At 38.5% G+C, this 24,938-nt stretch overlaps 1 protein-coding gene across 1 annotated transcript in view; it reads left to right on the top strand.

Moving 5' to 3' along the window:
* Nucleotides 1–18,001: 18,001 nt before the first annotated feature.
* MTPN (myotrophin) overlaps nucleotides 18,002–24,938 on the top strand; it is a 54,826-nt gene continuing 47,889 nt past the window's right edge. The window contains exon 1 of the mRNA XM_063100890.1: nucleotides 18,002–18,328. Within this exon, the coding sequence (XP_062956960.1) occupies nucleotides 18,257–18,328 (72 nt within the window). The 5' untranslated portion in view covers nucleotides 18,002–18,256. The remainder of the gene's footprint in view (nucleotides 18,329–24,938) is intronic.

Below are 24,938 nucleotides of genomic sequence, written 5' to 3' on the forward strand. Positions count from 1 at the left end.
TGAAGGGTTTGTGATCCAGTCTGTGAATGGGCTTGAGGGGTCTGGGAGCTCCAGACCCAGCCCTAGTGCAACAGCCGGCAGTTAAAAGAGCCCGACAACTAGCATGGTCACCTAGCTTTACAATTGGCATCACAAACAGGATTAAGAGCACTACAATTGGTGCTGTGAGCAGGATTCCGACCTTTGCCATAGCTCCATACTTTCCCAAAGAATTTTAGTTTCCCATTGCCTTTCTCTCCAGCACTGGATAAGAAAAATAACCATACACACAAAGCTGTCATGAAATGAGTGGAATTAGGACAATCACATTCCTTTGCTTTGAGCATCGGAAGGCATTAATGAGTTGACTGTTGATTAAGCACAGAGCCTTTTGAGGAGCAGCTCATGGCGACACACTCTCTCCCTACCTTGTATTACTCCTCTGAATCATTGCCCAGAGTAAGCAGCATGAAACACTGCTTCAGAGACCGTGGAATGAGTGGGTCTATTTGGAATGAAATAAATCATACGTGTTAATTAACCAGTCACACATATTAATATCTGTTGGTCTATGTTTCCTAGTAACCTATTTTTTGATTTTATAGAATACAGTTCTTTCATCCCATATGTATCCTTTAGTAAGTAAATATAAAGAAGACATTTCAGAATTAGTCTAGTCACAAATGTTACAAATGCAGGCATTTCAATGTGTATAATTCGAGTATAAAATCCATTTTCCTCTAGCTACAAGCATGTTTTGGGAAGTTATTCCTGATACATCTCATCAGACTTTATATTATATTCATATTGTTACTGTAATCAGCACTGGCAATTTACTGATGCCTGCTCATGAAGGCATGTTGTTTTTTAATAGTTCACCAAGATTTTGTCTCTAACTTTAAAAAGTTTTTAGTTGTGCCACAAAATCAACTCAATGTGGCAGACTTTACCTCTCTGTCTCTTAATTCATCCAATCTTATCCAGAATTAATCAACCCAGGGTCCATTTCAGCAATTGCTGTTCCCAGTGGCAGCTTGACACTTACCTTTTCTAATATACATTTAGGAATACAATTTTAACATGTCAGAGACTACTGATCTCAACCCAGGGATGTGCCCTAAAATTTAGGTACTGCCAAAGGTGAATGAGTAGTGGTGCCTGGCACCAGAATCCACGTAAGTATGGTTAATAAAAGGAAAAACAATTACTTTCCAATTGATTTTACTTTGCCTATAACAATGCATTTGTTTCTCAAGAACAGTCTAATACCAAAACCAGCAGACAGCAACAAATAATTAAGATCAGAGCAGAACTAAATGAAATAGATACCAAAAGAATGATACAAAAAATCAATGAAACAAAAAGTTAGTTCTTTGAGAGGATAAACAAAATAGACAAGCATTGGCTGGGCTAACTAAAAAAAGAGAGAAGACCCAAGTAACAAAAATCAGAAATGAAAAAAGAGACCTTACAGCTGATACCACAGAAATACAAAGAATCATGAGAGACTATTATGAATAACCATATGCTGACGAATTTGAAAACGTGGAGGAAATGGATAAATTTCTGGACACATACACACTACCAAGACTGAACCAAGAAGAAATACAAAACCTGAACAGACCAATAACAAGCAACAAGACTGACACAGTAATCAGCAATCTCCCAATAAAGAAAAACTCAGGACTGGATGGCTTCACTGCTGAATTCTATCAAACTTTTAAAGAAGAATTAACACCAATCCTTCTCAAACTATTCCAAAAAATTGAAACAGAATCCATTCTCCAAAATTCATTTTATGAGGCCAGCATCACCCTGATACCAAAATCAGACAGACACACACACAAAAAAGAAAGCTACAAGCCAATATCCTTGATGAACATAGATGCAAAAATCCTCAACAAAATATTAGCAAGCAGAATACAACAGCACATCAAAAAGATTACACACCATGATCAAGTGGGATTCATCCCAGGGATGCAAAGATAGTTCAACATATGCAAATCAACAAATGTGATATACTACATCAACAAAAGAAAGGAGAAAAACCATATGATTATCTCAATAGACACAGAAAAAGCATTTGACAAAATTCAGCATCTCTTCATGATGAAGACCCTCAACAAATTATGTATAGAAGGAAAATATCTCAACACAATAAAAGCCATGTAAGACAAACCCACTGCCAACATCACCCTGAATAGGGAAAAACTGAAATTGTTTCCTTTAAGAATAGGAAAAGACAAGGATGCCCACTCTCACCTCTCCTATTCAACATAGTATTGGAAGTATTAGCCAGAGAAATCAGTCAAGAGAAAGAAATAAAGGGCATCCAGATTTGAAAATATGAAGTCAAGTTGTCACTGTTCACAAATCACATGATCCTATATATAAAAAAAAAAACCATAACCTCTACCAAAAAAAATCCTGGAGCTCATAAACAAATTCAATAAATTGCAGGATACAAAATCAATACACAAAACTCAGTAGCATTCTTATACACCAGCAATGAACAAACAGAAAAACAAATCATGAAGGAAAGCCCATTTACAATAGTCACCAAAAGAATAAAATGCCTAGGAATAAATTTAACCAAAGAGGTGAAAGATCTCTACAATGAGAACTACAAAACTCTGCTGAAAGAAATTAAAGAGGACTTTAAAAGATGGAAAGACATTCCTTGTTCAAGGATTGGAAGAATTAATGTTGTGAAAATGTCCATACTACCCAAAGCAATCTACAGACTCAATGCAATCTCCATCAAAATACCAATGACATTTTTCACAGAAATAGAAAAAACAATCCTAAAATTCATATAGAACAACAAAAGACCCCCAAAAGCCAAAGCAATCCTGAGCAAAAAATAAAAATAAAACCAGAGACATTACACAACCTGACTTCAAACTATACTACAAAGCAATAGTAACTAGAACAGCATGGTATTGGCATAAAAGGCACATGAACCAATGCAACAAAATAGAGAGCCCCAAAATCAACCCGGGTGCTTACAGCTGTTGATCTTTGACAAAGGAACCAAGATCATATATTGGGGAAAGGACAGCCTTTTCAGTAAATGGTGCTGGAAAAACTGGATATCCATGTGTAGAAGAATGAAACTAGACCCATACCTCTTGCCATATACCAAAATCAACTCAAAATGAATTAAGGACTTAAGTACAACCCTTGAAACTATAAAACTCCTAGAAGAAAACATAGGGCAAATACTTCAGGATGTAGGGCTGGGCAAAGACTTTATGAATAAGACCCCAAAAGCACAAATAACAAAAGAAAAAATGAACAAATGGGATTATACCAAACTAAAAATCTTCTATACAGCAAAGGAAACAATCAACAGAGTGAAACCACAACCCACGGAATGGGAGAAAATATTTGAAAGCGATACATCCAACAGGGGATTAATACCCAGAATATACAAGGAACTCAAACAACTTTACTGTAAAAAAAAAAAAATCCAATTTAAAAATGGGCAAAGGAGCTGAATAGATATTTTTCAAAGGAAGTCACACAAATGGCCAACAGGCACATGAGAATATGCTCAACATCACTGAGCGTCAAGGAAAGGAAAATCAAAACCACATTGAGATATCATCTTACCCAGTTAGATTGGCCATTATCGAAAAGACCAAGAATAACAAATGCTGGCAAGGATGTGGAGAAAAGGGAACTCTTCTACACTGTTGGTGAGACTGTAAATTAATGCAGCCATTATGGAAAATAGTATGGAGTTTTCTCAAACAACTACAGATGCAACTGCCAAATGACCCAGCAATCCCACTGCTGGGTGTATACCCAACGGAATGGAAATCATCATGTGGAAGGTACAAATGCACTCCCATGTTTATCACAGCTCTATTTGCAATAGCTGAGAGTTGGAACCAACCTAAGTGTCCATCAACAGATAACTGGATAAGGAAAATGTGATGTATACACACAATGGAATACTACTCAGCCATAAAAAAGAATGAAATTCTGCCCTTTGCAGCAACATGGATGAGTCTGGAGAAAAGTATGTTAAATGAAATAAGCCAGGCACTGAAAGAGAAATACCATATGTCCTCACTGATAAGTGAGAGCAAAGAAAGAAAGAGAGAGAGTAGAAAGAAAAGAAGGAAGAAAGGAAGGAAGGAAGGAAGGAAAGAAGGAAGGATGGAAGGAAGGAAGGAAGGAAGGAAGGAAGGAAGGAAGGAAGGAAGGAAGGAAGGAAGGAAGGAAGGAAGGAAGGAAGGAAGGAAGGAAGGAAGGAAGGAAGGAAGGAAGGAAAGGAGGAAAGGAAGGGAGGAAGAAAAGAAAGACCAGAATAAAATGTTGAACTTTCAGAAGAAGAGAACTGTCTTATAGTTACTAGAGCAGGGTTGGGGAGAAATTGGGTAAGGGACACAAAAAGTAATTATGATTTGTAATGATGAAAATGCTAATAATATTGATTCAATCATCACATACTGTACACAGATACTGACAGTCAACTCTGTACTCCATAAATATGCATAATCAAAAATGAATAAGTTAATTAACTTAAAAAAGACAAATACATGTGCTTCTATAAACCACTGCGAGGACAATAAATTATTCTGTAATAATTAAATATAAAAACTGAAATGTAATTTAGAACAAAGAAGAAATTTAAAAATCTCAGAAAAGTTCTGCTCATAAATAAGTACAGTAAGTCAGGATCTCTCCTTATCTCTGAACGAAACATCTCTGGTCAACTGATGATCTTCCTAAAATGGTTCATTTTCTCTCAGCTAAGACTGCCAAACTTTAAGTCTGCTGCTGCCACAATTACCCGTCCCTTGGTAGAGAGTTTCTGAAGAATCAGAGCTATAATTTTAGGGCTCTTGATGGTTTTCACCTTCTATAGGTGAGGCTATTTAAGTGCAGGCTACTCCTGTTCTAAAAATGAATCTAGGTCCTTTGAAGCAGTGGTACCCGGGCAGCTCTAGCCCCATACTCATTCATTCCAATTGTGTGTCTAATCCAAATGTTGTGGCCTCCCAGATATATGGCCACATCTTCCCCAGTCCCCTTCAAAAAAATGCATGAACACAGAGCATGGCCTGTACACTGCCCCTCTGACCCATCTTGGGTCTTGGAATATTTTGCTCCCAGCCTCAGCACCTGCTGCCTAGAACTCGTTGCTGACACCATACATTACTTTTAGGGGGCTTCCTCAGGTGCAGTGAAGAATAGGCTTCCTTGAAACCTCATCTTGAAATTGTTTAACTAACCACAAGGATCCTAGCTGTTCATGACACTGAATCTACATGAGGTATATAACCTACACAAGAATTTGACAGAAGCAAAAAAAAGGTGGGGGGAACAATTTCATACTCATGTAGACTTTCTGTATGCTTTTAATGTCATTTTAGCACTGAAATTGTTCTTACCACATCTGAAAAGTTTGTCAGCAATATTTTATAGGTCATGCTTTATCCCCCTGTGAAAATCCCTACAACAGATTCAGCAGGTCCATGTTATTGTCAGGATTTGCTCTGACTTTTCACTCACACATTCGTACAAGCTGAGCCCACCCAATTCCTGACTCTACCAAGTCTTGGCTTTTGCTATTGCTGTTCCTTCTGCCTGAATTGCTCTGACTGCAGAGGGCTGAGTGATGCATTAGTCCATTTCTGTTGCCTATAGCACAATATCCAGAACTGGATGATTTGTAAGAAAACAACATTTATTGCTTACAGTTTCAGAAAGTGGGAAGTCCAAAGTCCAGGGAACACATCTGGTGAAGGCCTTGGCGGTGGCAACAGTGACCCAGTGGTCTCACATGGCAGAAAAGGTGGAGCAGAGAGAGAGACTCCCACACGCTCTCCTTTTAAAGCCCTCAGAACCATGCCCTTGACCACCATTATTAATTCATTCGTTAGGGCATATTCCTCCGAGTCTAATAGCCTATTCAAGGCCCCACTTTTCAATTACCATAATAGGATTCCCCACCCTCTTAACAGTCACAGTGAGGATCAAACTTCTAATACATAAAACCTGGAGGACATTTATTCAATCCATATCATTCCACCCCGGCCCCCAAAGTTTATGTCCTTCTCACAGGTAAGTACATTCATTCCATCCCCAAAATTTTAACTTGTTTTAACTCAAAAGTCCAAAGTCTCATCTGTGAAATCAAAAAAAATTATCTATTGCCAAGATACAATGGTGGGACAAGCATGGGGTACATATTCCCATTCAAAAAGGGAGAAATGGGCTGAAAGAAAGAGATAACGGGTCGAAAGCAAGTCTGATACCCAGCAGCACAGGCATTAAATCTCAAAGCTGGCAAATCATGTACTTTGACTCTATGTTCGATGTCCTCTGCATGCTGGTATGGGGGTTGGCTCCCCAAGTCCTCAGGCAGCTCCACTCCTATGGCTTTCCTGATCTGAGGCCACGCTTCAGCTCCCCTAGGCTGGCACTGCACACTGGTAGCTCCACAAATCTGGGATCTTCATGGCAGTCCCACTCCCACAGCTCCACTAGGCGTGGCACTGATGCGGTTTTTCTGCCGCAACTCCAGCCCCACATTTCCTCTTGGCATTGCTCCAGTGAAGGCTCTATGTGGTGAATCTGCCCCTGTGACAGATCTCTTCCTGGGCCCCCATTTTTTCATATATCCTTTGAAATCAGGGTGGAGGCTCCCGATCCTCCACAGCACTGGCGTTTTGTGAGCCCGCATTGCTAACACCATGTGGACACCTCCAAGGCTTCTGGCTTGTATTTTCCAAAGCTGCGGGTCCAGCCACACCTGGGGCCAGTGCAAGAGCTGTGGAGGCATGGTGGCCTCCACCCAGATTTCAGAGGATATGTTGAAAGTCTTGGGGGCCCAGGCTGAGACCTGCTACAGGGATGGAGCCATAGCAGAGCAATGCAGAGCAGAAATGTGTGGTTGGAGCTCCCACAGAGAACTCCCACCAGGGCAATGCCTAATAGAACCATCAGAGTGGGGCCACTGCCAGGATGCCAGAACTATAGGGCCACTGGTAATGCGCAACACCCACCACAGGCACCAGTGCAGCCTTGTGGCTGCACCCAGCAGAGCCATGGGGGTGCCCAAACCCCCCACTTTGCCCAGGATACAAGACATGGAGTCAAAGGAGATTATGTTGGAGCTTTAAGGTTTAATGTCTGCCCTGCTGAGTTTCAGACTTGTTTGGGACCTGTTTCTCTTTTCTTCTGGCCTATTCCTCCCTTTTGTGATGGAAATGTGTAGTCCATGTCTGTTCCACCATTGTATCTTGGAAGTAGATAATATGTTTTTGATTTTTCCGGGTTATCACCTGGAAGGAGTTTTGCCTTGAGTCTCAAATGAGACTTTTGGACTTTTAAGTTTGTGCTGGAACAAGCTAAGACTTTTGGGACTATTGGGATGGAATAAATGTATTTGCATGTGAGATGGACATGAGTTTGGTGGGTGGGGGGACAGGGCCAGAATGATATACTTTGGATATGTTTGTCCCCTCAAAATTTATGTTGAAGTCTCATCCCCAATGTGGCAGTGGTGGGAGTTTGTATTAGTCTGTTTCTGTTGCTTATGACAGAATACCTGAAACTGGGTAATTTATAAAGAAACAAAATTTATTTCTTGCAATTTCAGAGGCTGTGAAGCCCAATGTCCAGGGAACACATCCAGTGAGGACTTTCTTGTTCTTGGTGGTGATGCTCTACAGCTATGCAGAGTATCATGTGATGAAACGGCTGAGCAAGAGAGACCACTGACTTCTCACTTGCTCCCCTTATAAAGCCACCAGAACCACACCCATTACTCCATGAATGGATCCATCCATTCATGAGGGTACATTCTTCACAATGTAATCACCTCTTAAAGGTCCCACCTTTTAAATACCATAATTGGACTTCCCACCTTCTTGACACAGTAACAGTGGGGATTAGTATATGAAACCTTGAGAGTCACAATTCAACTCATTGCAGAGATGTTTGAGTCATAGGAGTGGATACTGCATGAATTAATTAATGCTCTCCCTTGGAGGGAGGGGGGGTTGAGTGAGCTCTCCCAGGAATGGATTAATTCCAGTGAAAGCTGGTTGTTAAAAGAAGCCTGGCACCTCCCTCCCTCTCTCTCTTCTCACTAGCCATTTGGTCTCTTTGCATCCACCGGCTGCCCTGTCACTTTCCATCATGACTAGAAGCAGCCTGAGGCCTGCGTCAGATGCAGCTGTCTCAGAACTGTGAGCCAGATAAACCTCTTTCTTTACAAATTACCCAGGCTCAGGTGTTCTGTTATAGCAATACAAAAACAAATATATTATTATACTTATAAAACCATTTTTATATGTTTTTCCCATCTCAGATTAATAGTATATACCATTGTACCCCAGTTCTGTTGAACACTGTTAGTGGTTACCTACGGAGAGGTAAGTGGGGTTGTGAAAGAAAGAGATCAATAACTGATAAAGGATATTTTCTAAGTTTGTCAGAGATATTGGCCTGTATTTCTCTCTTTTTCTTGTGTCTTTGTCCAGTTTTGGTATCAGGATGATGCTGGCCTCATAGAATGAGTTTAAGAGAATGGCCTCTGTTTCAAATTTTTGGAATAGTTTGAAGAGAATTGATATTAATTCCTCTTTAAAGGTTTGGAAGAATTCAGCAGTAAAGCTATCCAGTCCTGTGTTTTTCTTTTTGGGGAGATTTCTGATTACTGCTTCAAACTCTCTGTTTGTTATTTGTCTGTTCAGGTTTTCTATTTCTTCTTGGTTCAGTCTTGGTGTTTGTCTATGTCCAGAAGTATATCCATTTCCCACAGGTTTTCAAATTTGTTGGTGTGTAGTCATTCATAATAGTCTCTAATGATTCTTTGAATTTCTGTGGTGGTACCAGTTGTAATGTCTTTTTTTTTTTCATTTCTGATTTTTGTTATATGGGTCTTCTCTCTTCTTTTTTAGTTAGCCTAGCTAATGGTTTGTCTATTTTGTTTCTGTTCTCAAAAAACCAACTTTTTGTTCTGTTGATCTTTTGTATCGATTTTTGGGTCTCTGTTTCATTTAGTTCTGCTCTGATTTTAATTATTTCTTTCCATCTACTAATTTCGGGATCGGATTGTTCTTGTTTTCTAGTTCTTTGAGATGGAGCATTAGGTTGTTTATTTGAAATATGTCTGTTCTTTTGATGTAAGTGTTTATTGCTATAAATTTCCTTCATAGTACTGCTTTTGCAGTATTGCACAGATTTTGGTATGATATGTCTTTCTTTTCATTAGAATCAAGAAATTTTTTTGATTTCCTGCTTAATGGACCCATAGGTCATTCAGGAATATGTTGTTTAACTTCCATATATTCGTATAGTTTCCAGAGTTTCACTTGTTATTGGTTTCTAGTTTTAATCCATTGTAGTCTGAAAAGATACTTGAAATGATTTCAATTTGTTAAAATTTGTTGAGACTTGCTTTGTAAACTAACATGTGGCATATCCTGGAGAATGTTCTGTGTGCTGATGAGAAGAATGTATTTTTATAGTTGTTGGATGACATGTTCTGTAGATATCTGCCAAGTCCAATTGGCCTAAGGTGTAGTTTAAATCCTGCATTTCTCTGTTGATATGTTGCCTAGATGATCTGTCCAATGCTGAGAGAGAGGTGTTCAGATCCCCAACTATTGTTGTATTCATGTCTATCTCTTTCTTTAAGTCCAATAGTGTTTGCTTTATATATCTGCGTGCTCTGGTGTTGGGTACATATATGTTTATGATTGTTATGTCTTATTGCTGGATAGATCCTTTTATCATTATATAATGGTCTTCTTTGTGTCTTTTTACAGTTTTTTGTTGAAAGTCTATTTTATCTAATACAAAAATAGCTCTTCCTGCTCATTTTTGGCTTCCATTTGCATGGTATGTCTTTTTCCATCTCTTCACATTAGTCTGTGTGTGTCTTTACAGTTGAGCTGTGTCTCCTGAAGATGGCATAGAGTTGGGTCTAGTTTTTTAATTAAATCAGTCTATGTCTTTTGAGTGGGGAGTTTAATACAGCAACACATCAAAAGATTATACACCATGATCAAGTTGGATTTATCCTAGGGATTCAAGGATGGTTCAACATACTCAGGTCAATGAATGTGATACAGTACGTCCAAAAAACCAAGGACAAAAACCATTTGATAATCTCAATAAATGCAGAAAAGGCATATGACAAAATTCAACATCCTTCATGATAAAGATGGTCAGCAAATTAGGTATTGAAGAAAAGTATCTCAACACAATAAAAGTTATATATGACAAACCCACTGCCAATATCATCCTGAATGGGAAAAAGATGAAATCTTTCTCCTTAAGAACAGGAACAAGACAAGGATGTCCACTCTCCCCACTCCTTTTAACACAGTATTGGAAGTATTAGCCAGAGTAATCAGGCAGGAGAAAGAAATAAAGGGCATCCAGACTGGAAATATGAAGTCAAACTATTCCTATTTGCAGATGACATGATCCTATATACAGAAAAATCTAAAGACTCTACCAAAAATCTCTTAGAGCTAATAAACAATTTCAGTAAAGTTGTAGGATACAAAATCAATACTCAAAATCAGTAGCATTTTTATACTCCAATAACTAACTAGGAGAAAAAAATCAAGAAAGCAAGCCCTTTTACAATAGCCACCAAAAAAATAAAATACCTAGGAGGTGAAAAATACAATAACCAAGGAGGTGAAAGTTCTCTACGACAAGAACTACGAACCACTGCTGAAAGAAATTAAAGAGGATACAAAAAGATGGAAAAACATTCCATGTTCATGAATTGAAAGAATTAACCCTGTGAAAATGTCCACACTACCCAAAGTAATCTACAGATTCAACACAATCCCCATCAAAATACCAATGACATTCTTCATAGAAACAGAAAAAAGCAATCCTCACATTCATATCAAACAACAAAAAACCCTGTATAGCCAAAGAAATCTTGAGCAAAAAATAAATAAAGCCAGAGAAATAACACTACCTGACTTCAAATTATACAACAAAGCTACAGTAACCAAAACAGCATGATGTTGGCATAAGAACAGATACACGGACCAATGGAACAAAATGGAGAACCCAGAAATCAACTCATATACCTATACCCAAATGATCTTTGACAAGGGCAACAGAAGCATACATTGGGGAAAGGACCACCTGTTCAGTAAGGGGTGCTGGATATCTGTATGTAGAAGAATGAAATTAGACATGTACCTCTTGCCATATACCAAAATCAACCTAAAATGAATTAAATATTTACATATATAAGACCTGAAATTATGCAACTCTTAAAAGAAAACATAGGGGAAACACTTCAGGATGTAGGACTGGGCAAAGACTTTATAAATAAAACCCCAAAAGCAAGGCAACAAAAGAAAAAACAGGCAAGTAGCATTATGTCAAACTAAAAATCTTCCGCACAGCAAAGCAAATAGTTAACAGAGCAAAAAGACAACCTACAGAATCGGAGAAAATATTTGCAAACTGTGCAACTGACAAAGGATTAATATCCGGAATATACAAGGAACTCAAACAAAAGTAAAAAAAAAATGAGTAACCTGATTAAAAAATGGGCAAAAGAGCTAAAAAGGCATATCTCAAAAGAAAATATACAAATGGCCAACAGATCCATGGAAAAATGCTCAACATCATTCAGCATCAGGGAAATGCAAATGAAAACCACACTGAGATGCCAAGTCACGCCAGTTAGACTGGCCATCATCAAAAAGAAGGAAGATAACAAATGCCAGCGAGGATTAGAGAAAGGGGAACCGTCCAACACTGTTGGTGGGACTGCAAATTAGTGCAGCCATTATGGAAAATAGTATGTAGGTTCCTCAAACAACTATAGATAGAACTACCATATGACCCAGCAATCCCATTGTGGATATATATCCAAAGGAATGGAAACCATCATGTCGAAGGGACACCTGCACTCCCATGTTTATTGCAGCTCTATTTACAATAGCCAGGAGTTGGAACCAACCTAAATGTCCATCGTTGGACAACTGAATAAGGAAAATGTGGTATATATACATGATGGAATACTGCTCTGCCATAGAAAAAGAATTAAATTCTTCCATTAGTAGCAATTTGGATGAACTTAGAGAAAATTATGTTATATGAAATAAGCTAAGCATGGAAAGAGAAATACTGCATGTCCTCACTTATAAGTAGGAGCTAAAAAAGTAGACAAAGAAAGAAAGAAAGAAAAAACAACTATCACAATAATTTGTTGAACTTTTAAAAGGAGAGAACAGAACTGAGGCCAGCAGAGGTTAGAAAGGGGGAGCGGGAGGGCAGGTTATCGAGAAATTGGTAAAGGGCCACAAAATATGTTAACATTGTGTAATGTTGAATATACTAATTACCCTGATTTGAGCATCATATACTGCACATAGGTATTAATATTCAATGCTGTATCCTACAGATATGTACAATCAATTATGTTTCAATTAAAAAAGGATATTTTCACTTTTTACTCTATATACAATGATATTTTCCTTTTTTTCTTTTTTTTTTCTTTTTGTGGCTTGTCAGTACGAGGGTTCGAACCCATGACATTGCTTTTCTAAAACTGCACTCTAATCTTACATTTTTAAAAAACAAGCATGTATTCGTGTATTACTTTTGTATTACAAAGGAAAAAAAAAACATGATTCCAGTTAAAACTGTCATGGCCATCTTTAAGATCTTTCTTTTTGCTGATGTTTTGAAATAGACCTAGAAATTCTTCCCTTTGAAAATATGTAGACACTATTTTCAGGCATTGTCTTGGCCTACCACTATTCAAAGATGAGGTGACTATCTATTCAGGAATAATTCTTGGTTAATTAAGATCCTCAATTATGCTAACAGAATTCACCTATTCAATAATTGAAAAAATATTTATGGAGCACCTACTAAGAGCAAGGTGTAATGATAAATTCACCATCTACTATATAACATAGCAAAAATAGACAAAATTCTTATGCTCATTAAGCCTATGTTATAGACTGTATGTTTGTATCCCCCCAAAAATCATATATTAAAACCCTGATCTCCAACTTGATAGTATTTGCAGATGGTGTCCTTGGGTGTTAATTAGGTAATGAGGGTGGAACTCTCATGATGGAATTGGTGCCCTTATAAAAAGAGCCACAGACATCTCTCTCTCTCTCTCTCTCTCTCTCTCCCCTCTCTCTCTCTCTCCCCTCCCCCATGTCTATCTATCTATCTCTCCACATTATGTGAGGAAATGAGGAAATGGGCCCTCACCAGAACCCGACCATGCTGGCACCCTGATCTCAGATTTCCCAGCCTCCAAAGCTATGGGAAATAAACCTCTGTTGCTTAAGCCACCCAGCCTGTGGTGTTTGTTATAGCAGTAAAACAGGCCAAGATAACCTACTTGCTAATGCAAGAGGCAGACAATAAATATGGTAGGTATGTTTTTCAGGATAGGCTAGGTTATTCTGCAATAACATACAAACCCCAAAATCTTAATAGCTTGAAACATAAAATGTTTATTTCTCATTGATGCTGCATGTGTATCACAGCTTGGCAAAGGAATCTGCTTATCATAGTTACTCAAAATCCCAGGCTGATGGTTGCCATCCTCCTGGAAAAAGTGCATTGTAAGAACTCAAATGGCAGTTAAATGTTTAAAGGCTGTGTTCTAGAAGTGATTTGTCATCACGTATGCTCACTATTCTTTTGTCAGCACTAGTCACATGTCCCCACCCAACCACTAGGGGGCCAGAAAGTGTCCCAAAGGAAGAAGCTGAGCAGACACTGGTGACTACCACAGTCTGCCCTTCTGATCTTTAGATATCAGCTTTACGTTTCTTCCCATGTACAAAATACATGCCTACTCTCTTCCAGGTAAATAAGCTCAAAAGTTCTATCCTCTCATAGTATCAAGCTCAAAGTCAAGGATCTCACAGTAGTTGGGCTGAGATATGTCTTCTCTTGATCTGAAGACATATGAACTAAGTAAACAAAATATCCACCACCCATGTACCTAGTATATAATTGTAGTGAGAACAGGATTACCTATTCAGTAAATCAAGAAATATTTATTGAGCACCTGCTATAAGCAAGGTGTAATGATAAATACAGTATCTAGTATACAACAAAGTACATACCGAAGTATAGACACTCCCATTTGAAAAGGGGAAGAATGGGATGTAGACAGCAACTATTAGTCTGTGGCAATTCTGGAATCCTATCCAGGCAGGCATTGCAAGGGTCCTGTCCATTAGGGTGATCAATGTTCCTTGATTAGGCTCCAATTCTCATCCATGGTAGCCCCTCTTCCCCCAGTGCATTGTTTTCTGTAGTCCTTAGCTCCACCTTCTAGATGGTTCTTTCTCATGACCCCCCTTTTCCTTACCTTAAGTGAGCACTGGATAACATGTTCTCCTTGAAGCTTGAGCAGCTTTGTCAGACTATATACTCCTCACACAAGATTGAGGTCCCAGTGTCATTTCAAGTCTATTTATAGTTTCCTTTAGCCCTGCCTAATAGATATTTTGGCACCGCTCTCAGAAACTTAGGCAGCTTCTTCCATATCTGATTCAAGACAGCTCCATGTGCCATAGTCACAGCCACTATACTCATACTTCCTGAAACACACTTTCTCTTTTATTTCTGTCTTTTAGTTACCTTGAGCCTTTCCGGCTCCATCACAGGAAGACCTGTACCATTTTAACCAACTGAAAGGATTCACAGAGTGGGTACCACTTTAATTTATTCAGAGGTTTTAGTCATGGGTGTAACTGTCATGTCCTTAATTTGACCTTACCACAATGGCTGAGTTTCGATCGGCCTTTGTTACCCATATCAGTTTTGTTTTTTAATGATAAAGTATGAGAATCACCTGCATCTTCCAATTGTTCAGGTCTCCACATTTCTGGACTCCTTATAATCACTTTTATTCCCAATTACAAACTGGATAATGATTTTCTGAACTCATCTTTTCCTGTCTTATGTAATCAATAGTTACCAACACGTGCCACTAGCTTTCCATTCTCCAGCCTCTTCCACTGGAGCTACAAGTTTATAGGGCACATTACCTGTTTTCCATGCTTTACCATCTATCACAGGAGTTGCCAAATGTTTCACTCCCGTGAACATGAATCACCATCCTTATGGTTTCTCATATCACTTCCCATGTTGTGTACATCTAGATCCTAAGCCAAAGCCATTTTTTTGAAATTTTTGTTCTAGTAACATCCCCATTGTGGCAATTTCTGTATTAGTCAAGATTGGCTCAATGTCACTCCAGCAAAAAACACCAAAATCTCAGTGGCTTAAAATGGTAAAAGTTTAATTCTTATTCATAGTACTTATTCATCATGGGACGGCAGGGAATGCACTGCTCCTTGCAGTCACTCAGGAACCCAGGCTGACTGGTACTACTATTTTGAAGGTTGCTTGTTGCTATAGCAGAAAGAAAACAAGAGCTCTGAAGGGTCTTGCATGGGCAAGCCTAGAAGTTACTCGTATTACTTCTGCTCATAACTAATAGGCCAAAATTAGGTACATGACATTATTCACCTACAAGGGAGCCAGGAAGAGCAATTCTGTCTTGTGCTCGGAAAGGCAGACAAAAGGAAATATTTGTTGAACTCCATGAAAACCTACCAAAATAGGTAAACAAGAAAAATAATGAAAATATTTGTGATAATTGCCTTAAAGGAGGAAAAAAACTGGACTATATGATAGAAGTAATCGTGGGACCTATTCATAATGGGTGTTCTGGGAGGTCTTTTTGAAAAGGTAACATTTGCATTGAGACCTCAAAGGTCAGAAAGAATGAGCAAGAATTACAAGAACATGTCAGACAGGAAACAACAAGCATAAAGGCCCTAGGGTGAAATGAGCTTGGTTCTTCCTGAAAACGATGACAGATGAGATATATAGGAACCAAAGGAGCAATGGAGGTGAGAGGGAGAGTCATGAGACAAGAGACACCGTCAAGGGTCAGATCACAGAGAGCCCTGAAGGCCATAGCAAATAGTTAGGATTTTATCCTTCGGGCAATAGGAAGCCATTGAAAGGTCTTAGGACAAGAAGTACATGTTTGATTTATGTTTTAAACAGGTAACGCTTTCTGTGGGGGAATTACCCAGGAAAGGATAAGAGTGAAAATGGGAGACCATCTGTACAGACAGAGATGATAGTGGCTTGGGGTTGTGGCAGGGGGATGGTCAGTAGTGAAGGTGGCAAGGAGTAAACAAATTTAAGGTATATTTTGAAGGACTTTATGATGAATTTAATAAGAGAGAAAAGTTGGGAATGGAAGAAGCTATTATGACTTCCATGTTTCTGGTTTTAGCAACAGGGTGGATGGTCGTGCCGTTTCCAGAGATGGGGAAATACAGAGGACAACTATGTGTAGAATCGATAGGAAACCAGATCCTATTCTGGACTTGTTAAGTTTGAGACACTCAAATGAGTAATGGACCACACAGAAGTCTGGGTCAGAGATGTAAATCAAGAGCTGTCAGCACAACGTAATGCAGAGATCACAGATGTGGGGAGTATGAGTTAGAGAGGAAATAGGGACTCCAAGATTTGCCTAACAAATTCCTTCTTGGGATTTGTTTCCAGAAATGTATCACTATTGTATCAAATGTAGATTTATATTTCCAATTGTCAGGAAGTATAATGAACAGAATAACAAGATAGCTGTTAATATTTGGAGGTTTTTAGGGGCAGGGGAAGAGCTGGCTGGCAAGGGGATACAAACCCCTGACCTTAGTGTTGTGTAACACTGCACTCGAACCAATTGAGCTAACCCTCGAGCTTGGAGGTTTTTCTTTTGATTTGAAGCCTCTCTATTTGCTATTTCTAAATGACAGCAAAAAAACGAACAAACAAACAAAAACACATTCAGTGAACACTTACTATCCCTATTTTACACATGTGGAAAACTGAGACAAGAGACGTTAAGTAATTAGCCAGAGATGACACAAAATTAGTAAGGGGTGGGGCCTATATTCAAAACTAAGCAACCTGGCTCTAGAGTCTGTGTTCTTAAACCCTACACTATATGGCAACAGTAATAAAGTTTATTTGTTTAGAGGGTCATAAATAATAGACTTTATACATAATAGTTAAAATAATAGTTTTTATTGGATCTGTCTATATTCGTGTGTGTCTGGATATTAGGGTTGTGAGGCACAATTCACCTGGTGGCTGTGAAACTCTGGGAGCCAAACTCTGGGAGGAATAGAACTGGCTTCACTACAATGGTCCTGAAGCTTCAAACCATTAAAAACAGACACAAAATTTTTAAAACACAAATTATACCAGACAGGTTTGCTCTGCCTTGTGACATCAAACTTAATTGCTAGTCCTTGGCATCATTTGCCAGTCAAAGAGATGGGTTAAGTTTTTTCCCCACCACACACTAAAGTTTTTCACTACACAGAACATTATTCAGTACATAGTATTAACACACTAAATTCACATTGTTATCTTAGGTATTGAAAATTTCCTTGGGGGCAGGAATTGCATTACTCCGTCCTTTTTACTATATTCTGGGTGCCTAGCAGAGTCTGGCAGGTAGTAGAAGCCCAAGCAATACTGCATAGCAGAGTGGGAAGGAAGGGAGGGAGGGAAGGGTGGGAAAGGGGAAAAAGGAAGGGAGGAAGGGAGGAAGAGAGGAAGGGAATCCAAATCAAACACTCCTACTTGACATTTATAGAAGGTGAGTAAGATGCGCTCCAAGATTATGCTTAAAAAAAAAAATTGCCATTTACAGTGGTGCAGAAACGTCTCAATCCCATCTGAAACACTAACTCTCCCCCAACTCGCTCCCCACCTCTCCTGACCTCCCCTGGACGCCCTTTACTCAGCCTCCCAGTCCCGCCCACTCGCCCCTAGCTCCTCCCCTCCAGCCCGACTCCCAGCGGTCTCGCCACTGCGCCTGCGCACCAGTGCGCCTCGCACCACGGGCCGTAGGGGCGGGGTCTAGAGCGGGGCGTTCCCCGGAAGGAAAGAGGAAGAGGAAGTTGGAGGAGGATCCTAGTGGGGAGTGAACCGGAAGTGCAAGCGCTCCTGCTTCCCCTCGACCAGGCGGAACCTGCTCGGCGGGGCCTGGTGGCCGAAAAAGAACTTTTCTTTCTCCCGCCCCAACGGTCACCGCGGCCAACTGCCTCGCCCGCCTGGCAGCCTAGCCCGCCTTCTTTTCTCCTCTCCGGCTTGGCTCGGCCCTGTCTCCCTCTCGCCCAGCAGTATCCGCTTGCTGCTGCCGTCGCCTCCTCGTCTTCTGCCCGGCCAGCCCGCCTGCTCCGCTGCAGTGATGTGCGACAAGGAGTTCATGTGGGCCCTGAAAAACGGAGACTTGGACGAGGTGAAAGACTACGTGGCCAAGGTAAGCGGGGATGAGGGGAGTAGGGGAGGGCACGGTGCTGGGATGGAGATGAGGCTGAGGAAGCCTGTGGATGCTGGGCTGGCGGGGGTGGGATGGGCGGGAGGAGAGACCTGGATGGAGATGGCACCAGGAAAGAGAGGAGTCTAGGGAGCGTCTAAACTGGAAAAAAAAGGTCCAGATAACTTGGTAGCGTCCTGTGTCAGGTAACTGCCGTGGTGATACAGTCAGGCTCTTCTTGCCTTCCTGACCCCGTTGGGGAGGGGAGAAGGGGTAACCGGCTCTTTGAGAGTCAGTACTGAGCACTGATCATTTGAGTTTGGTCTTCAGTTACACCAGAGTTACTTAAGTCTCTCTGTGAATGAGGTAACTCTCCACCTTGGACTTGTCCGTTACTGAGGTAACCTAAGTAATTAGGCTCAGAGGAGCATTTTCTCTAACATTGGGCCTGCTTTGAATTTACAGAATTCATCGACCGTGAAAAAGAGTACCGAAAATAGTGCTAGTTAGAATTCTGAAACTTGTTATTACTTCATTATGGAGCCTTAACTTTGGGTGTGGCCTTTTTCCTCTCCCCTACCACAACAAATGCATGATGGTTTCAAGTGGTAAGGTTGTCAGTTGGCATCTGGGAGTGTTTAAGATGTCTGATCTGAGTAGTTTTTAAACAAGCGTGTTAACTCTAATTACTCCATCCTTCTCCTTGATGCCATCTGAAATGCTTGCATGTGTGATAAATAGTAATGCAGTTTAGTCACAGTATATTTGAGGGTAAAATCATGATGAAGAAAGCCAAAGTCAACCCTAAACCCAAAATATAGAACTGAATCCACATTGTGGTGGAGTAGTAAACTTAAAATTCCAAGCTAGCAGGCCTTTGGATCCTGAAACTGCCTTTTGTAATTATGAGAGAACGTACGTGTGATTTTAATATGGTGATAATCTAAAAAGAAATCTTCCAAAACAAAAGTACAATTTTATGACATAACCGTGAAGGGTATCTTGGTCACCATTTAAAAATGTGAGAAACAGATCTAGATTTTTATTACTCAAAAGGGGATAAAAAGATATGACCACTGGTGTGTTTGCATTTTGCATCAGAGATCTCTTAGGAAGCAAGTAAGCAGAAGCAGAGTTTTCTTAAAACTTACAGGATTGTTCAGAGCAAGCTGCTGACAGTTTTTACTCAGTTTAATACCATCAAAATGTAGACTTTTTGCATGCAGTTGATCTGCTTAGTTGTTATTTGCAGTGGATTTTCAGGACAAGCTGTCTTCTTTCATTGCCTTCTCAGCTAGTAGCAGATTGAAATTTGACTTATTGGCTGTTTCAATGTAAGGTTAAAGGGAAGAAATTACTTGGAACATTTCAGTGGTGGTACATTTATCAATGGTGTGACACTACAGTACTCTGGAAGTGAGTGGGCTTTTGTTTCCCGTCATGGTGGAAGCCAGGTTATTTGATTTACTTGAAATACAAAAGTTGGTAAGTACTGACTGAACTTACATACAGCTACAAAAATAACACAATTTATCAAGTATCTTTCTTGTACATTATTTTATATCATCCTTGTGAGTCTTGTGAAGTAAATCCTATTATTAGTCCCATTTTACAGATTACTGAGATGGAGGGTACTTATAAGAATCCAAAGTTACAGACATAATAAATGGTGAAGCAAGAACTAAACTGCTGACTCCAAAACTGAGACTCTTAACTGCTCCATTCAGTCTCTTAGAATCTAAAATCTAATTGTAAAGGTATGTAATACCCAAGATTTGTGGTAAGACATTTTCATGATCCACATCCAGGCAGATAAATTGTGCACAAAGAATTCTCAATTATGCAAAAACATTTATGTAAGAATATGTGCCAATAAAGATGAGTTAATTTTCAGGTAGTTTTAAAATTAGGTCATTATGTTCAGTTTTTTTGTTTTTTTTTTTTCTCCTTACTACTATCATACTGCCTACTCTTCGTTAACAAAAAAAGATGTGCATAAGAGGGAGGATAGACATTCCAAGAAAAGCAAAAGGAAATATTAAGAACTGGTCTTCAGATCCGCCAAAAAAAAAAAAAAAAAAAAAACTGGTCTATCCAAAAAGGTTTGCCTCTAATGTAATACTATGTATGTACAAGCCATTGAACTTTTTCTTTTCTTAGTTTTTGTTGAGTTATGTGGGTCTCTTAAAATATCTTTTACTTTGTTAATGAGAAATAACAAAAAGAGAGAAACAAAATTAGTATTTTTCAAACAACAAAACTTGACTGACTGAACTCCATACTATGCCTATCAGACTCTCAAGTCCTTATTACATAGTTACTTGTGCTCCACAGCCAGCCATCTTCCTGCCTGTTGACTTACCTTTATCATCCACCAGTGTATGAACACTCCTTATTTTCTGAGTTTATGTAATATGCATTTATCTGAGTAGGTACGTACAAAGAAAGTACTAAAGAAACATTTGAGCTTGTGTAGTTTTCATTCTCAGGGTGAGAGTCTTTTTTTAAAAACTCTTCCTCTGTATTCCTTTGAAGATCTCTCACATTGTTAACATAAGAATGTGCCTGTGGGGGTGGCATTTTAGTATTTTCCCTTTTTAAAATGAATGTATTTTTAAAATTCAGTAATTGTACTTTCTGCCTGCTTCTGACTTCTCCATAGAAATCTGAAGTATGGACAGCCGTAAATTGTTGATTTTAAGTGAGTTCTTGAACTCCAAAAAGTCAGAGTTCCCAAACCACTGAGAATTGTATGTTTCTAAATGGAAAAGGCAGTATATAGAGAAAAATTTAGATTACTCCATTAAATGTTAATCTATAACTTTGAGAGGATATCTGAAGCAATTTTAAAGTCTTTCAACACTGCATCTTGACTTTTTGACTGACCTAAGGGCCACATTTACTTAATTCATCCATTTTTATTGGGCACCTTTCAGGTCCCAAACACTTTACCAGGTCTCAGATGACAGTAAAGAAGTTGGACACAATGCTCAGGAAACTTAAGAATCTATATTTAGCAGACCTAAGTGGAGAAAACTTTTGTAACATCTCACCTTCATAAAATTCAGTTGTCCAATTAGAAAACAAGTGAAAGCCAGAAAGTAAAGGTATTCTAGCCTCATTTGTGACCTGTATACTACTTCCTCTGACTGACATTATTTTTGGCTTTGTCTTCCATTACTACCTTAATTTCATCCATTGGAGTTAATTCTGGCATCATCTGAGCTCTAGACTGCTTAATGGATAGCTCTGTTCAGACAAATTCCAAATTGAGCTCACTATTTTCCTGTCAAAACTGTTTCTATTCCTGTTGTCTCCATTTTGACTAATGACATCATGACCCTACCATTTGCTCAAACTAGAAATTGGGGAATTTTCCTCGATCTCTGAGGGTTATCGAGACTACCTTCTTAGTCTCTGTCATCCGTTCCTTACTCTCCATTCTTATCAGTACTACTTTAGAGTAGTTGCTGCTTCTTTCTAGCCAGGACTGTACTTCCTCCCATCCTAATTAACCTATACAGCTTAGCTGGTGGCATCTCTCCATAATGTGAATGTGAGCATATTATCTTTTCCAGTCAGCCTTCTTCACTGCCCTTAAAATACCTTTGTGATTCCTCATTACTTATTTAAAAAGGGGCAACTCCTTGGTTTGGCGTACTAGGCCATAATGATCTGGTTTATGCCTGCCTTTCTAAACTTGCCTCTGTGCAAGCACTCTGCTCCAGACCCTACCATGCCATTTCTTACTTGTAGATCTTTACATGTGCCCTTTCATCTTCTTCGACCAAGTGTGCTTGTCTCAATCACTAACCCCCAGCCTGGAGAACTGCTGTTAATCCTCTTAGCATAAATATAACTGTTTCCAGAAAAACATTTTGACTTCAAGTAGAGCTCTGTTTTGTTTACTGTTTCAGTTATCGAATTGCTGTGATTTTGTTTACATGTCTGTCTTTCATTAGGCTTTGATCTGTTGGATTGTAGATAGTATATTCTTTTTCATTGTGAGGTAGGGGGTGCAGCTGGCCTGTACAGGGATGCAAACCTGTGACCTCGTTGTTATCAGCACCATGCTCTAACCAAGTGAGCTAACCGGCCAGCCCACATTTTCATTTTTGTATCTCCAACATAGTGCCAAGGAATTTCACACAATAGAAGCGTATGTTCCTGGTAAAAAATTCTTTTTATTCTTAACTTAGCTATAATTTCAACATACTTCATTACTATGTAATAATGATTACCAATAACTGGATGACTTATATTGTCAGGTACTAGAAAGTATTCTGCAAGACGTTTTATGTAAGTTTTTATTTGCTTTTTACCACAGTGTTTCAATATAGGTAATATTATTCCCATTTTAAGTATGAGGAAATTGAGGCTTAGAGAAGTTAAGTGACTTGACAAGGTCACAAAGTAAGTACCATAACTGAGATTTAAACCCAGGACTGTTTGAATGTACAGCTTTTTTGGTTTTTTTAATCATATCAGTCTGCTTTGAAATAGTTATATGGTTTCTTAGTTCACAACAGTTTAGAATCAGCACATTAAGAAAATGGAAAAGGGGCTTGCAAGAGGCTGGCTTAAATTAGCTCTGACTATGAATGAAGATAGATGACTACATTTTTAAAAAATTGTAACAATTTCGAAATAATTAGCATAGAGACAGACACCTTTGTTAACTTAAATTCTCCTCAGAGACTATCTTTGCTCAAGGTGTGTCCATAAAAGAAATCGATAGTCCACAGGAACTTTTTTGTGTTTATAGTCACACATCATCTTACTTTACAATTTCTTTTCATAACTGTGGTCCTACACAGTCTAGAAAATGTTAAATTGTGTGTATTTGCCTTGGGAAGAAACAAAAATAACTCAGTTCAGATTTCTATTCAGAATGGTTTAAATTAAACAAACAGCACTTTTTAAAAAGAGTAGGTTCTTAAAATTATATGTATTTTAGTAAAATAATGTAGTATTCAGGTATTATTTCATTTACTTATCAAACTGTAAGCATTGTTTATAATGTTAACCCCATTTTAGAGATTTACAGACAAAGATTAAATAACTTGCCTAAAGTCTTAAAGCTCTTCAGTGGTGAAGCTGAGATTTGAACCCAGTTCCTTGGGTTCTGAAGGAGTTCAGAGCTTCTTGCTATTAACCACTTCAGCACACCTTTGACCTTCATTTCTCAGAAAGGCCAGATAATTCAGGTGGTACTATATTACTGAGTATATAAATGTTAAAAGTAAAGAATCATGGCAAGATGGAAGTTATCTGTTGAGACTACTTAGAGGTGAGCTTTGCAGTAGATTTTGAGGATCCAGGTAAGTGTTTGTGAGTTGTACTGATAAGTACCCCCTTATAATCTCCACCATGTCTGATATATGTACTCTCTTGTTTACATGTACTTATGTGAAATACTATACATCTGGTCTCTAACTTCCCTTTCTCCGTGGTTTCCTTTCCCTCTCCAGCCCCCATTCTAATTACATCTGCCTTTGACACTCTAATAGGTTTGAAAAGCAACAGTTGTGTACCACGTGAAAGGATAGGATCTCTTGAACCTGAGAAAGGTATCAACTCTAATCTTTAGAAATTGCAAGACTTATTGAGACCACTTTTCCCTTTCCTAATAAAATGGCCAATTTAAAAGAGGCCCTGATTCAGTCTGTCTTGCATGTATTGGTTTTAGATGGCTTCCTTTTTTTTTTTCTTTTTTTCTTTTTTATATTGTCATTTTCTCTCTTATAAGAATTTATCACTGTGTATTGCCCTTTCTGCATCAGGGCTGGTGACACAGTTGGAATGCAAATGTGCCCTCAGGAGATACAGAAAATTTAGTGTAGATACTTTTTTTTCTAAGGCGTTATTCCTTTTTCTTTAAACATAAAATAAGGGAAGTCTTTTTTGCTTTGGAACATAAGTGTTCACTCAAGTGTTTATAGGATATATATAGTGTTTTGCTTTGAGATTTTAAACATTATCCTTCCATTAGTGCAGATAATCACAAGATTAATGAATTCAAGCTGATTTAAATTATAAAAATAATACGTGCTTTTTAAAAAAAAAAATGCTATATTGACTAAAGAAAACAAAGTATCCCATTGCTTACTCCTCCTACCTAGGTAGTTTCTTTTTTTAAAATACAAAATTTATTAGGTGTTGTTAAGACAGAAAAATATAAAGACAAAAATTGACTCATAATTCTGCTTTTAGATAACTCCTGTTAACTTTAAAAAGTAAAATTAAATTAATTCAGATAGAGATTAGAAAATGCAGCAGTTAGGACTGAAAGATGAATACCTCCCTTCCCCAGTCCCTGTAAACAGTTAGCTATTCTTAACAAGTTCATATAATTAGTTTCAGAAAAACATTGGAAATTCACTTACTTTCCATTTTCCCACTTAAAAACACTTCCACCCTTTGCTTTTTTTAATTCCTTAATAATTTATCTTAGAGAGGTTTCACGTTGAAATTTATTCATTCTCCTTTTTTTAAAAAAATGCTGTGTAGTATTTTATGGATATACCATAATTTATTTAACTAGTCCTCTATGATAAACATTTCATTTATTTTTGCAATTAAGCAATATTATAGTAATCACCTTTGTATATAT

This window comes from Cynocephalus volans, chromosome 6 (genome assembly GCF_027409185.1).
Source record: "Cynocephalus volans isolate mCynVol1 chromosome 6, mCynVol1.pri, whole genome shotgun sequence".
Lineage (NCBI taxonomy): Eukaryota > Metazoa > Chordata > Mammalia > Dermoptera > Cynocephalidae > Cynocephalus > Cynocephalus volans.